General features: G+C 35.2%; 2 protein-coding genes across 2 annotated transcripts; one reads left to right on the top strand and one right to left on the bottom strand.

Annotated features, from left to right (window-relative positions):
- Positions 1-5,666: 5,666 nt before the first annotated feature.
- Positions 5,667-6,504, top strand: LOC133174674 (cerebellin-1-like). The gene is made up of 2 exons (XM_061309764.1): positions 5,667-5,814; positions 6,054-6,504. The coding sequence occupies exons 1-2, from the start codon at positions 5,679-5,681 to the stop codon at positions 6,464-6,466; spliced, it is 549 nt and encodes a 182-aa protein (XP_061165748.1). The 5' UTR covers positions 5,667-5,678; the 3' UTR covers positions 6,467-6,504.
- Positions 6,505-14,626: 8,122 nt separating this feature from the next.
- On the bottom strand, positions 14,627-16,259 carry LOC133174672 (serum amyloid A-5 protein-like). Its single transcript, XM_061309761.1, has 3 exons — positions 16,053-16,259; positions 14,992-15,102; positions 14,627-14,862 (listed from the first exon to the last, which is right to left on the bottom strand). Exons 1-3 carry the CDS (start codon positions 16,256-16,258, stop codon positions 14,718-14,720), a joined length of 462 nt encoding a protein of 153 aa, XP_061165745.1. The 5' UTR covers position 16,259; the 3' UTR covers positions 14,627-14,717.
- Between the last annotated feature and the right edge of the window lie 521 nt (positions 16,260-16,780).

The raw sequence follows: 16,780 nt of genomic DNA, 5'->3' as shown, positions 1-16,780 counted from the left end.
TACTAAAAACGAAATACGAGGGATGTTCAATAAATTATGTCCTAAACTCTATGACATACAACATAAAGACCATTTGACATTAACCATGGCTTTCTCTCATGATTGAATCTTTAATAAACTGATAACTGTTTATGTGACCACGTTTCATTGTGAGAAGCTGGAAAACAAGGATTATTCGAGACACTACATTAAAAATGTATGATAAAGAATCAGTAAACAAGAGTGAAGTTAGAAGCTTCATTAAAGCTGATGTAAATCTTGGTAAGAATCCCAAAGAAATATTGACTGAAATATGTGATGTTTACAGCAACCATTGTTTGTTTTATAGACATATGAGCAGGTGAATTTCAATGATCCAAAATGATAAAAATAGGACTAGCAACAACTGTTGTAATGTTTGCAAAAATTCAACAAATTATTACTGATGATGTTTGATTGACTTTAAGACGCAAAGCAAATTTTGTAAGCATATTTTGGGGGGTATTTCACACTGTTTTAAAGAAACATTTGGCACTAAAAAGCTAAGTTCTCAATGGTTACCCTATGTTTTGACAAATGAGTGAAAACGGCAGCGTGTAAAAATATCCAAACAATTTTAAAAAATGAAAAATTGTAGTTATCCACGTTTGTCCGAAATTCTAACAGGTAATGAAACCTGATTCCATTGCTCTTAACCCCAAAGAAAAATTTACAGCAAGACGCACTTGATAAAAAAAAAGCAAGGTCTTGGAAGGGCAAAGAATTGCCAGAGCACAAGGAAAGTTTTATATGCCATTTTCTTCAATAGTAGTGGTCTTGTTGTTCAGATTCTTATTCGGAAAGGCGGTTCAATTTCTGAACGAGTATAGAAAGCACAATTGTCGCAAAAAATTCAAAAGGTTAATGAAAGGAAGGAACCAGAATAAGGAATCTGCTATATTAACTTTCTTCATGACAACGCTCCGACCCACACATCATGAATAGTAAAGGAGGTTTTTTTTTAGATAAACAGAAATTTAATGTTTTGTCACACGAACAGTATTTGCCATATCTTTCACCTTTCGAGTTGGTTTTTTTTTTCCAAACTTGAAAAAAAAAAACGCCTTTCAGAAAGAAGAAGCAAGTTCAGAAAATCATAGGATATGTTATATTCCAGTATACGAAGGGTATACTCAAAAATGTGTTTTAAAAAACAATTAGGAATTGGATAAAAAAAAGTTACAGTCATGTGTTTCAATTAAAGGAGAGTATTTAAGGAAAGTCATCAAGACAAAATCATTGAAAAGTGTTTTTTTTTTCTTTCCGAACACCGAGGTTATAATTTATTGAACAGCCCTCGTACATTATACCTTTAAAAAATTTTCAAAATTGTCAATACAGGCATTGTAAGACATATGCTGAGTTCTGCAATTTGCACCAACGGTATTCTATATACAAAGAATAAGACCATTATAAACCGATTCGCTGGATGATCAATTAAGTGAAATGTATATGTTAAAAAATGCTGGGTTCTGAGTGGCAAATCTAGAGCTCTATAGTGATTCATATACAGGAAAGAGGATGGAATCAAGAGAAAAAGATCTTGCAGAAATGCCTGGTCTGTAAAACCCAAGTGCAGACTTTCTTTTTCATTTAGCATATGCATATTGCATCTTAAATAGTAACTGAAAATATATAATTGCTACAGGCCTTGTAAATGGCCAAAATTAAATTATTCAGTTGTGCCATAGGGCTTTTTTCAAACCGGATTCTAACTTCATTTCCTTAAATCAAAACAGAATCATTATAGGCTCAAATCATTCATTCAGATATTTCTCTTCGTACGAAGGCATAGTTCCTATACCGGAAGTACACATATATAGAAAAAGAGGAAAGTATTATTCTGAATTTCTCTCTTGTACTCATGGACTATCAATAACCGTCAAAACTGGAATAAATGACGTCCAATATTACATGTACAAGTGACTGTAGAGTCTGTTTGTTATAAAATCTGCTTGAGTATCGTCCATATGTTTGGTAACGTCGAAAACTCACTCAATAGAAACAATCTGATTCTAATGTTGAAAGCCTGGTCAGATTGATTTGATTGATATGTGGCGGTAAGACGGGTTCGATCGCCGATGGCTAGATAGCTTAGTTGGTAAAGCACCTGACTGGAGATTCAGGGGGCCCGGATTCGAATTCCGGTCTGACTCGTCCCATTTTCTCCTTTCCCGTTAAATCTGGTGCCGTGCCATGCCCTGGAAGGGACAGGTGAAAGACCTGCCAGGGAAGAGCCTGGGTTTGTGTCTTCGGGGACCGAAGACCTTTAAGGAGGGAAGAATGTGGCGTTCAGACGGGTCGATCGCCAGTGGCCAGATAGCTCAGTTGGTAGAGCACCTGACTGAAGATTCAGGGGGCCCAGATTCCAATCCCGGTCTGGTCCCTCACGTTTTTCTCCCTCCCGTTACACTTATATCTAGAGTGTTAGCTCAGTGCTCGATTTTTATGAATATCGTAAACAATATATGACGTCACGTGCGTGCAAACGCATAAGTAAAATTCATTTGGGGGGATGTGATTCATGAGGTTTTGAACTGATTTTCAATACCTTTTTCCTGGTGTTGAATTAAATATCAATATTATTTGTTTCAAAGGAATATTTTTGGATTCTTTAGCTTTGTTAAAACCGAGTAACTTTTTATTGTTCACTTTCTAGAACGTGGTCTTATAAAAAAAGTTTATTTATTAAATGTGCCCTGATTTTGATATATTGAAGCTTTTCTCATACACATTGCCACAGACAGAATATACTTAAAAGAGACATGAGTGTCCAATGGAAGGCCAAATAGAAGAAATAAAAGTTAGAATTGCTGAGCCTTTAACATGTACAAATGTAGCTATGGAGCAGAAATCACCTGTGTATCTAAAAACAGTAACAAAACCTATGAAGCTTATTCTTGTAGTTAAATTTTTCATATCCCACATTTTGTGTTTGTTGTCATGTTTATTATTATGGAATAAAAATCGACTAATAAAGGAGAACAATTAGTACATCGAAATTCCAACAGATTGTTAGAAGACCTGGACTCCAAAGACTACATAGATTTTGTCAATGAGGAACTCAAGCATCCCTTTAATATCAAATCAGAGTATCCGAATAATTTTCAACAAATGTTCGTAGATGACCAATCAGAAGATGAGAATTTCCTAGTTCCATTTTCATTGAAGAAGCTGTTGGCTATAATACCAGTATACGAAGGGCATTTTCTTTCACTTATCGTGATGAATAACTATAAAGTGTTCAAAGAGTTTGAAAATAACCCTTCGATATGATGTTACTGATTGGAAAAAAAATTGTGATTTGAATTTTCAAAAAGTTGTTTGGGAAACTGACTAAAAGTTTTCCAATGCTTAATTCCTGTCCAAAGCTAGTTTTTTTTTTTATTTTCCTACAGCAATGCATCTAATGATTTCCCTGATTGATTTTTGTTTGTGTATTGTTGTTTAACCTCCCTCTTGAGAATCTATACTCAGCACTTAGGGCCATTGAGCAGTGAAGGATCTTTTTCGTGCCAGCACCTACTGCGACACGGGACCTCGGTTTATACGGTCTGATTGAAGCTGTAAAGCAATTGGTAAAATTCCCATGAGCTGAGAAAAGTTTCTTCCTCTGAAACTTATATCCCTGAAACGTCTCTACAGTTTCATTAAATAGAATCAGCAAAACAAATTATAATGCTACTTATGTAATGTGCCTTGAAGACACAGTTAAACTCCATAGGCCTTACAGCATGTTTGGATTTGGATGTTTGCTTGTTCACAACACAATCAAATTTACCAAAGCAAAACTGTCAATAACTGGTTAGCTCTTTCCATAACCAAACAGCTAAAACTAATGGAAACAACTAAAGAAAATCAAGTCTTTTAAATCATTATAGTACTTCCAACTTAACTGGCAGTTAAACTGCTTTATGACATCAATAGTTACACAAAAAGTGCATATTGTACAGGTTTTTATCTTATTGGCAATTGAAAAGTTCGAACTTCCTATGAATAATGAAAAGATATGTAAATTATTTACAGTGTAATGAATACAGGTACTTGAAATTAAATTTGAATTATCATTCATCATGTTAAGTTTCGAAGGGGTGGGATGTATGTTTATGAAAATAGTTGCAAAGTTTCGTATTTTTATTTTTGAAAACCTCCAAAAGTAATGGTAATGCATTACTTTGCTAAAGTAATGGTAATGTAATGCATTATTTAAGAAATTGAAGTAATGGTAATTTAATGTCCAAATTCTTAAAGAAATGGTAATGTAATACATTTCTTTACAATATAATTTGCCCCAAGACTGATTGCAGGGATATTCTTCCAATTATCAATTGTTTGTTTCTTACTATATTTTTGACAGGTAATCATATATAACCCCATAAAGTTTAAGTACCAACCCAATAGGTAAAATATGCAGCTTAGCTAAAAGCAGGCCATAATTCTACACAAATTAACTTCCTCTGCATTTCGTTAATCAGGTGATCTCAGTGTTCGTTGCATATGTCAACGTTTCTGACATAGCATGCTCTCTAGGCCCATAGTATTGTAACCTTAGCTAAAAGCCCTGCAGGGTGAAACTTTGTTTAAATGACTGACTGTTTATTTGGTTGTGGTAGCCTAGTGGAAGGGCGTTTGATTCGTGATCGGGAGATACCGGGTTTGATTCGATTTGTGGTCCGTCAAAGCCCGTTTAACTTTATCATATTGTGATATCAATCTCTCAAATACGATTTACTTTTAAACTCATTTACGAAGAAGGAGCCTTCTAAAATTTACTAAAATTTAGAGTTACAATGTATTAGAGTACTTTTGATAAACACATCAAGCTTTCCCTAGTGGAAGATGGGGAGCATCAAACATGGCTTTTTAAGCTTTCACTAACAAACTTATATCTATTTACTAATGAAAGTGTAACCAATCTTGTTAAATTGGTCTTATATATTACTTCAATCTGGTCAATTCTCAACTGCATATAGAAAGCAAAACGGGCTTTGACTGATCACTTGTCGATTGCTGCTCGTTACAAATGCCGTACTCGTATTCAATCATTTAGATTGATTAGTAATATCTGTGATGTTGCTTGGTTGTTTCATATGCTAAGTAAGATTGATTTCATTGACATCAAACATCCAATCCATGCGCGGATCTAGAGGGAAGGTCGGGTGGGGGTCCGGAACCCCCTGGAATTTGCGTTTTTAAAAATCATATAATATTTCTGCTGAAGCAAATAAAGAATAACTTTGCCCCCCCCCCCCCCCAGAAAACGTGGACACAACTACACCCACAAAATAGGTTTTTCACGTTTCGGATATGGATTTTACTCTTTTTATGATTTTTTTTTAATTGTCAAGAAATTTCTGGGTTGGAAATTATTTGACTTGGGTGGAGCCCCTCCCCCCTTAAAAAAATCCTGGATCCGCGCCTGCAATCGATGAGTAATATGGCAATAAGTTAAAAATTATATTTTTTTACTTACAGGCGAACTGACAAGCTGTTATTGAAAACATTTATTTTAAATACGATCTCTCATTTTTCATCAAATCACGACATTGTTCATCACGCAACATGCGGCATGTTTTTATAGATATGATTTATAAGGGGAAGGAAAAAACTAGGAGTTCTGTTCATTCCGCTGTACGCTGCAGAAGGATTATACATTCAATATGCTTAAAGCATTGTCTTTCTTCCTTGTATTTTTCTGTGTTGCTAATGGCAATGAGTCTTGTGACCGGAAGGAGATGGAACACTTAATATGTAGTCTCTGTGGACAAAAGAAAGGAAGTGAACTATCTACATCCGGTAACTTATATCTTCAAAGAAAAAAATTATGTTTATAATTTACATTATAAAAAATCTTCTGATTGTGATCAGGGTATATTTATTAAATATATGCTAGCTTATGTTAATTTCTTCCTCGATTTTTGTTAATTTTTTTTCTTGTAATGTTATTCGACAAAAATATTTTTGTAACTCAGGTGTACAATTCAACAAAACTGACGGTAAATTTTGGATTAATACTGCTACCTTTAATTTCTCAGGTACACAAATTGCGTTTTATGCATATATGTCCAGTAATATAAAGATCAAAACGTTATCCAAACAAAAAATATTTGTTTATGATCGTGTTGAAACAAACATTGGAAACGGATATGACGCTAGATCTGGAAAGTTCATCGCTCCTGAGAACGGGGTTTACGTCATACACACAACGACTGTTGCGTACGATAGATCTTACAGCATTATAGAAATAGTACAAAATGGCGTTATTAAGGACATAGGATTGGCTGACGCCTTTGATCACGCTGACAGAGCCTCTTCCTCAACATTAACCATTTTGAATTTGAAGAAAGGAGATGTTGTGAATACCAGAGTTGGTCCACACTATGGAGGAAATTATCTAGAGAGCATTACGTGGGCCAGAATGAGTTTCTCTGGATTTAAACTCATGTAAAATAAATAGTCTGAAAATAAATTTGAATACAATTATTACATGTATGTTACTTTTGATTCAATGCTTTATCACAAAAAGTCGCAAAAAGAGATATCTAAATGAAACAAAAAGTCGGTTATTGAAGTCAAGTCAATACAGGCATAATACAGCAATGACGATTATTGTGCAGAGTTCCGAAAACTGACTTGCGTTATTCTGTATATGGTGGTTTTATTAATGTCTAACAATGTAGCGGCCTACGGCACAATATTTCTTCCAAATATTTCACTTACTGAGACAGGCATGAAATGGAACACGTATCTGTCAGACAACTCTGTTTCTACAATCATCGTTGGCCATTGCGATTTCCGCCATTTTTTAAACCGCTAAAACATTTATCGCGGCACTTCTTAACTTCTCGGACGCAAATACGATTGACATACTGTAATATACATGTATATCATACTCTGACATCTTAACCACTACATGTATACTTTTAAACAAAAGATGAATGACGTTTTATAACGCAATTTTTCTGTAATATATTGTTTCTAATTTGTAAATCAATCAAGAGAACGATTTTGAGAAGAAATTCCAAAACAACATATCGAAACCTGCCGGTGTTACATGAATGAAAAGATTGTCAGAACAGCAATAACAGAGAGAAGGCAATGGGAAGACATGGTGCATCTGCATAATGCATCTGGGAACGTCAATACATGTTCCAACATATGAATATCTATAAAGAAACATGGGATTCACAAGATGGATGTATGAAAAACTAGACTGATCTTGTCATGATAAGTCAGAGATTTAAAAAAAAAAACAAGACCTCAGTTATGTAAGAGTTAACCGAGGAGCATACGAAAACCCAGATCACTTTCTAGTACTTGGCGAATTGAAAATAAGTCTAGCAAACTCAGGAAGAGGGGGGATAAGCGCATTGAGTACAATGTTGAAAAACACGAATCGAAGAAAAATCCAACTAGAGAATCGAATTCAAAGTCTAGAAACCACGGAAGAACTCGATGAATAAATAAAATACAGGCAAAGACATTTTTTTAAACACAAGTGTTGAAATCTTAGCAAAAATGTATGAAAAAATTGATGTCACTAAAAAATTGGCAGGAAGCTAAGGAAGTAGAGCAATTCAAGGATGCAAAAACAAGATTGCAGAGACGTAACCTCAAAACTACATGTAAATAACAGGAGCTAGACGAAGACGTTGATCATAACTGCAAGCAAGAAAAAAGACTTTTTTTTTATTAATGAGTTTCACAGGATGAACCTACACAATTCTGTCAACTGAATGGCCACTGAAAAGTCTGGAAAGGTCACTGAATGGCAGAGCTCTGCCATTCAGTCACAATTCAGTGGACTTTCAGTCACCTTTCAGTTAACTGAATGGCAGAGTTCCATCCTGTGTTTGTTTAGGAAGCTGAGCTGGCAGCCCATAAAGGAGATTTGAAGACATATAACATCACTGAAACTCTGGGAAGCCAACCCTGTCAAAAAGAAAAGAAATATTGGTATAGCTAGATCTAGAGGAACAACTAAATAGATGGAGCAAACACATCCAAGTAATGCTAAACAGACCAAACTCTAGAATACCAATAACAATTTACCTAAGGAAGGACCTGAATGCAAAAATAGATGGAAGAAGTGAGAAGGAAGGCATGGACAACAGCTAAAAGTTTTAATTTTTTAAAATATGGAAAAAAAACAGCAGAAATTGACGAAATACTAACTGAGGCATTAAGGACAAGAAAAAGGGGAATATATGTATAGACTGTTAAACAAACTATGAGAAGGATGAGAAAATCCCTAATTAGTGGAAGAAGGGACTGATTGTCAAACTACATATACCAAAAAAGGGGAAGTGTAATCTCTGCAAAAAAAAAAAAAAACAAAAACAAAAAAAAAAAAACAAGCAAGATTCTAGACAGTTTTTTTTTTTTTTTTAAATAGAATAAAAGAGGTAATCGACAAGGTATTAAGAGATTTAGATCGATCAGAATCTGCACAAACCAAAAACTGCATTCTTATCATTTCTTGTAAAAACTTGATTTAAACAAGGTTGTCCCATATTACCAAAAATATTCCTGAAAGTTATCGGCTGGGTAACGAGACAACCCTTTAAAAAAGTGCAAAATGAATTCAGCCCCTCCCTTCGGTGATAGAATATACGACCTAAACTTATTAAAAGACCCTTCACGTCTATCTCACACTTTCACAGACATGAGAGACAATACAAAACAAATGAAACAGGGGAAAGTGAGGCTAAATGTCAATTCCTGGAAAATAAAGTTAATGAGACTCATGGCCATGAATGGGGGATATGTAACATTTAAAGAAATGATATAGAAGAGGTCAGCCAATTTTCCTTTCTTGGTAGTATCATAAACAAACAGGGGAATGACGTAAACATTTAAGCTAAAATAAGCAAATGAATACATGCTTTCGCAATGCTAAAACAACATAGAAGTCTACAGCAACGTCAGAGAAGGCCAAAATAATTTTTTTAACATTAACATGAAGTCCGCCTTTCTTGACATCCTAACCTTTAGCAGGGTTCCCTTGATGGGATTTCTCCTCTCAGGGACCGCTCTTTATGAGTATATCAACAGATCTGTCTTGAAAGCAGAGCATACATGCATGTATGGAATTCGCAATCTTTACCTTCACCCTTAAAGTGATATTTGAAAGAAGGGAATTGGCTCGCACAGGGGGACATCTTTGGCACCAATGGCAGTCTCATGCAAAGAAATACTTGATTATATGTAGAAAAACTTGTTAGAGTAACTGCAAAGATTCAGGAAGAAATTACCTTGCAGTGCTCTATGCAGCTGTGCTGCTCTGAAGATTAGGTCTAATGAGTGCTATAAAACATAACAACCCGTACTTTGGCACATGCTTACTTCATATATACATAAAATAACACTTTAATCGTATGTTGAACCAAATATTGATTGAACATACCAAAGATTATTATTAAATTGTTTGAGAAAAAAAAATTGAAATGCTGAATAAGCAATATAAGAAATAACACCATTTTGAAAATCATGGCCGCGATTTCGAAAATGGTTGAAACTTGAATGACCAACAATATTTCCTATTTAGGTATTAGAAAATTGGAGCTTGTCTCACTAAGTGAAATATTTCTTTTTAACTATCTGCTCCACTACAATTTGGTCTTTTTGACACAAAATACAGTCTGGTGATTGGTATGTAGTGGATAAACTACCTTAAAGTTGTCTTATTCTTTCATTAGTAGAATGTTAGAGGTATTTGCAAAACACTGTAGGTATTTCACTGTTCGTGATGTTCTGACGCTTTCCAGGTCGACAAGTTTAAATACTACGTCACATTGTTACCAGACCAAAGAAGTAACCGAGATCCATTCTCTCCCATGCTAAAGTCGGTCAACCTTTTACACATCGCCGACGACTAACAGTTCATAAAAAGGGACAGACAGTCCGCCGTCCTTTTATCGAATATTAACTGCATAATAAAATGTCCTTTTTATGCAATTTTAGTCCGTAATGAATTCAAATTAGGTCGTTTATTTTATTGAATTATTCCATATCAAATTTCACTTTTTTCATATTTGCGTATAAAAAGTAGTGCATGATTATATGCGTATCAAACCAGTTCATGCTTTCTGAAATTGTAGCAATTTATTACAAATTACTGCTGAATATGGAGCCCAGTAAGTACTATCTACACATATATTTGAGAGAGATAGTAAAGAGGGAGGAGGGACGTGCACATTTACGTTCAAATTTTATCGATTGAAGTTCAATACATTTTTAAGCTGTTATACATTTTGTATTCACATATAGTATTATTAACACCGAACGGCAGAATGTAAAGCCTATATTTAATTACACATACACCTCTTGATTCTGAGAGGTGGGCTGGCAGATTTTGAAAATAAATAAGCTGTCCTTGAAAATATTGAAAAAAAAATAATCTGTCGTCGAACCGGCAAGAAAATAAATAATATGTCCTTTACTAGTCCTACTAACCCTCGCATCCCCCTCCCCCACGAAATAGAGTTTCCGCTTTTTATTCTTTTGCTTGGCATTTTTTTTTTCAGAGTAGAAGAAAATAGGAAAATAAATAATTTGTCCTTGACTGATATAATGATATGAAAATAAATAAGCTGACTCGAAAAGTTTTGCCAGCCCCCCCCCCCCATTCAAAATCAAATGATTATGCCCTAATTGGACTGAAAAGGTACATTTGTACTGTATGCATGCGTGTTCTAGGGGTTCCTTTGGCCGGCCTATATTCCTTTTTCCCTGAGGTGTAAATCGAAGCGCAACCATTGGCTGCAAATTGGGATTGGGTGGCATGCTTAGAACATGATAAAGTCATCGCCAGCGTCTTGTTTGGGTGGTCTGTGATATTGTTTGCATCGCCGTTTTATTCAGCAGTTCTTCATCAGAAACGGTGTTAGGCTAGAAGATCTTAAAAATATGTATGGGATTTGGTTTGGAAGACTTCGAGTTTTCTCTCAATTGCCAAAGAGGGGTTTTTCAGCATTCTAATCCATACAGGAGAACACTGAGGATATTGCTGTTGAAGATCCTGACTTTGGTGTGGATGTTTGACGTTAAGTCCTGTGGATCTCCAAATTGGATACAACACTGCAAAAGCTTGGTTTGCCTTGCTGATCCAGGTGGTGTTGATTTCCTTGTCGCAGTCGCCCATTGTGATACTTTACTTCCCACGTATTTGAACTCCTCAATGTCCACTGGTGGCTTACTTGATCAGTACTGGATGTATGTTAGTAGTGTTTACTCATAAGACCTTTGTCCTTTTGACGTTGACCTTCAATCCGATTTTGTCAGTTATGGCACTGAGGTGCTCTGTCTTCTGCTGGATATCTTGTGTCTGTTAGATAGAAAGTCAAGTATATTCCACGTCCTCTGAATTGAGGTCAGTGTCCATTTCAATCCTTCTTTTCTCCCTTGTTTGACGTTCCTCATGACCCTGTCGATTGCGAAGGAGAATAACACAGGCGACAGAATACATCCTCCTTTCACTCCGGTGTTCACTGCAAATGTGGATGTTATGTATCACTCGGCATTCAAAATTCTCATAGAGGGACTGGATGATGCGAACCACTTTCTGTGGAATGCTGTAGTGGCGCAGGATCTTCCAAAGAGGCTCACGGTGTAGGCTGTCGAAAGCCTTCTCACAATCGACAAATACAGCAAAGAGTGTGCTGTTTCACTCACATGACTGCCCCAGTATCTGCCTTAGTACGAATATATAGTCGATACAGGATTTTCCCTTTCTGAATCCGGCCTACTTCTGGCATAGTATGTCTTCTACGGCAGCTGTGATGCGCTATTGTATGACGCAGCTGAAAACCTTGCTGGTGAGAGAGCGCGAGAAAATGGATACAGTGCTAATATTTTTTAACAGCATAAGTTTTTATGAATGGGAATTGTGCTATTTGCAGTTGTATATATCGGCTCTCTGCCGGGTTCGGCCAAAGCGACATCACTTACATATTAAGCCGTTTGTCACGTGTCAGATTTAAAATTAGAAAATATATGTAATGTTGCAAAGATCGTAAAAGTTCAACAATATACGGGTATCTTTTAGCTATAAAATTTGTTCTTTTTTCTTTGAGACAAATTCCTTAACATGAAAAGTGCTGGGAGCAACTTCCTCATGCTCGGAAATTGTGTAAAATTTAGCTGTCTTTCTATAAACTCCCGGAACAAATGTAATACACATTGAAATAATGTTAAATTAAAACAACATTGCACACCCAGCTCCCAGCACTTTTCAAAATAGTAGATATAATAGCTCATGTGTTTAAAAACTCAGAATTTATAGCGAAGCGGACATAATTGAAGTTTTGATATTTTGGAGGGGCTAAAACTCATGTCCATGTCATGATCGGGGAAAACGAAAAAATCCATAGACAATTCAGTATGTAAAGAATGGCCTAACTAATAGTATGAAAAATGTCAGTCAGCATTTGACTTATCATGGATTTATTTGCTGACAAGGTGAATGTATCGACCATAAAACTTATAAAACAGCAAAATAATGACTTCAAACGAAATAACGTTTCTTTCGCATGTCATGCTTGTCTCCTATTAAATGAATCAAAAATGACAAAAATTAAATAGATTTTTTTTTTAACGATTGTTTAACGAAATATTTTTTTTTATAGATGCAAGCTATTGAACATAAATGGTATCATATTCCTTGACCGTCGTTGGGCGAGACATGTTTTGTTGTGAATTATGAGTGTGTAACAAATCGGAATAATCCACTTGTCGGTAAAACAGGAATATGAAATATGAAGGAAAACTTACCGAATTCACTGCTTCAGTGTTACTTGCCATATACGATAAGTTAAATGTACAATGTAATAAATAAACATTCTAAAATCAGGCTATAAGAACATACTTTTTAAGTTTCATTGAAGCTACCACACCCATTCAATAGAACATACATTCCAAAGAAAATGCACGAAGATCATGACGAAGATAATGTATCGTGTCCCGCCTTTCATACTAGATAAATGGACTAATGCAGTTGTATAGAAGTGCAGAAAAAGATTACACAGACATGTCTGTATTTGGAATTGCATGGAATAAAAAGTTGAATGCAAAACGAATAAAAGAAATAGATATATCAATAATTATCATAATTATAATAATATATCAATAATTTTCATCATTATCAGATTATTTCATTTGTAACAGTTATTGTCAAAACTCAAGTAACAAATTCCGATGTGAATCTGCTTGCACAAAATTTGGCTGGCTAGCTTTCATCCTGTAATTCCGCACTATGAAAAAAAAACATTTAAACTGCCTGAAGCTCGTTACGTCAGACAATGAGAGCAAAGTAAAAATCGATGATGGCTGCTGCATTGTGCTGGTGTAGTGGTTTCCATATTAAATTTTCACGCAGGCGATCTGATTTTAATCTTTACTTCGTCCGAATTTTTTTTCATTATTTAGCTTAAATTCACGTTTTCATCTTTAGAAATTGGCTTTTTTTTCTGTGTGAATTCTGCGCTATTTTAATTTTTTCATATGAATAAAAAATCTTTGAAATCCTGATATTTCTTTAAAGTTCCCTGATGTATTTTAAGTGTAGTAAAGAGAACATTTAAATTTAAATTCACATGCAAAGAATATCACATAAAAGGTTGGCTATTCGGACGGAAGACCTCTCGTTGCTTGTATCAAGTATATAGTGGATTTATTAAATCAAACTGATTATAAATAAATAAATAAATAAAATAAAATAGGATCAGATGGACACTTTTTTTCCGAACTTACCATTGGAAACGAAAACAAAGGGAATTTCATTTTTGATTCTGTTCCTCGAAAAGTATTTAATTGATTATTTAATATTAATGTAAATATCTCCCCCAAGTTTTTTTTTTTTTTTTTGGGGGGGGGGGTTAAAGCCATGCATGGAAAAGAATAACCAGTGTCTAAATAAAAAAAGTTCTATAACAGTGCACTTGAGGAATATGTTATAATAAAGCTGGAAATGCTGTATTTTTTTTTATTTTGCCCGATTTTCAACTGAAATTTTTTTTAACTGCTTTGAGGATATTTTTTTGGAATGAGTTCACTAAAAAAAATTTTAGGTGTGAATTGCTTTTGAAAATAAATTTAACCTAATTAAAGTTTTGACATATTAGCAACAAAAATGTATTGTCATAGACTTTAATAATATTTGTAATTCACTTGTTAAATGCAGGTTCAAGAATTTTGTTTTTTCAATACTCAGTTTTAATTTCATACTTCATTTCAAAATACTACAAAGATTTTGTTTGTTTGTATGTTGTTTAACGTCCCTCTCGAGACTTTTCACTCATATGGAGACGCCACCACTTGCCGGTGGAGAGCTGCAAATTTTGTCCTATACTCGGCACTTACGGCCATTGCGCAGTGAGGGATCTTTTTCGTGCCAGCACCTACTGAGACACGGGACCTCGGTTTATACGGTCTCATCCGAAGGACCGGTCTCCACGTCCCACAGTGGGATTCGAACCCACGACGTAAGGATCAACTCCTTACTTCGCGACTCTAAAGCAGACGCTCTAACCACTGCACAACGCGGGCGACTACTAGAATTTAAATTGTGTTTTATCCACCTGAAATGTCTCCTTGGAAATGAAAAACAAGGTTATGATCCACATTTATTCCAGAAATTATAATAACAATTTACATATTCATCAAAATTCAGTGTCTGGTGTTGTGAGGATTCTTTTGAGTTTTTATCTATATTTATCTGGTAGACCTTTGGGTCGATATTTGTTTGGGTCACCTCCATTCCGTCCCCATTCGTTCGCTTCTTGGTCCTTAGCCGTGTCTTCTGGTCCTTCTCCACTCAAGCTGCTCTGATAGAGTTCCCTAAAATCACTAAGTATAAAGAAACGCGAAAATGATTAAAATAGTTAATGAATTAATAAGGACTTAGTTAATTGTAAGTCGAATAAATGGCCCTGATTATTGTATTATCATACTGCTTATATGTCTTTTATTGCTAACCTGAGGACCTTTGCTGCCAATGCACCCCCAGGACCTCTTTTGGCGGCGTCATAGTTACCACGTGCATGGAAGTACTTGTCTGCGTTCTTAACGTTAGCTTCTCTCATGTCTCTGTAAGAACGTAAACAACACAAATCTGTGAAAGGGACATAAAACACGGACCACTGGAAATTCCTGAGATGGGATCAGATGAGGAGTAAGTATCCCCTGTCGACCGGTCACACCCGCCGTAAGATCTATGTATTTATCAGGTAAGCGGAATCACCGGTAGTCAAATTAGTATAAAACAATAGCTAAACAATTGGTATGAAATATGTCGGTTAAAATACGACCCAATGATAAGTTGTACTTATTAAAAAGGTCATTATAACGACCGTGGAATTTTAAAAAATGCTGATTTCAAAAGTTTTTTTTTGAAATCCCTCTAACATCAACTTAATTCTTAGTAGCCTGTCTCGGTTCAAAAATTCATCGTACTTAAAGCATGCTCTTGAGTATCGAATAAGTTGGGAGATATACATAACATGTGTAGGTGATTGTGGAATACGAGGGTTGATCAAAAAGTTCGCAAACTATCTCTATATTTACAAATCCACAATTCAGATCAGAATGAAATTAGGCGCACATATAGTCACATACATGTTTGTGAGTTTTCTTCTTCTCATGAAGAAGTTTTTGAATAAATTCTGCATCAAAGGAATATTAAAACAGGTCAGCTAATAAAGGAGCACAATTAATTCCCACGGGTTTCCAATAGATCTAACTGGAATATTACATATATCAACTAAAGTCATGCTTAGTTTTAATAAAAATATAACTCCGGATTTTGGGGGGAAAAATACATTCGCAAACGTAAATACATGTACATCCCTAAGACTTCGGTCAGAAAATCGGGAAATATTTTATAGTCTGGAAGTTCTCTAATGAGCACAGTATGCTCTTTCCGTAATGCATCCCTGAGAGGTCCCACACTCATTTTTTCTAGTAGTTTCAATCGATAATCATGAGTACGCAAATAAATTCTACTAACATTACTAAAACAAATTTCGTTTTACACTTACAAGTATGCTCTTCCCATGTCTATGGCTCCTCCAAAAGCATCCTTAACGAAGTCGATCGCCTCTTCTACCTTCTCTTTGACCTTGTTGTCTGTTTCTGTGGGGTACTGGTGGTCTTCCTTTTCTTGACTGATCCACCAACCTTTTACTACAGCATGCTTTGTCAAAATGAGTGCCATCGAAACCACGACCAGAGTGATTGTCCTCATTATGAAACTGATAAAATAGGCACGTCACTTTTTAAATCAAACTGCAATACAGTCTTTTGTCTTTACAGTGTCATTTGCCGTGTCATTGTGTCTTCATACTAGTATTCAAAAATCAAAGCAAGGTAGCAAAAAACAAGATACATGTAGTACATGCTCTTGTTCTACTAAAATATTATTTACACCAAAAAGCAAGATTAGCATTCTTTAGGTACACATAACATAAAATATATTGATTAATCAAAATACATACACGTACATGTATATCCTTGCAAAACTCGCCAATATACTTACATTTTCAGCAGATCTTCTCAAAATAAGTTCAAGACTATAAACAATGGTTTATATAACCAGCTGTTAAGTGTTCTGTACGATTATTCCAAAGCAGAACGCAAGTGGCTTCCTGCTTCTTTTTCGATAATGTATTTATGATTATTCCAAAGTAGAACGCAAGTGGCTTCCTGCTTCTTTTTCGATAATGTATTTATGATTATTCCAAAGTAGAACGCAAGTGGCTTCCTGCTT

This window comes from Saccostrea echinata, unplaced genomic scaffold (genome assembly GCF_033153115.1).
Source record: "Saccostrea echinata isolate AGI-Se365-2 ecotype Australia unplaced genomic scaffold, CSIRO_AGI_Sech_v1 ptg000058l, whole genome shotgun sequence".
NCBI lineage: Eukaryota > Metazoa > Mollusca > Bivalvia > Ostreida > Ostreidae > Saccostrea > Saccostrea echinata.
This window is presented reverse-complemented; position numbering and strand designations above follow the sequence as displayed.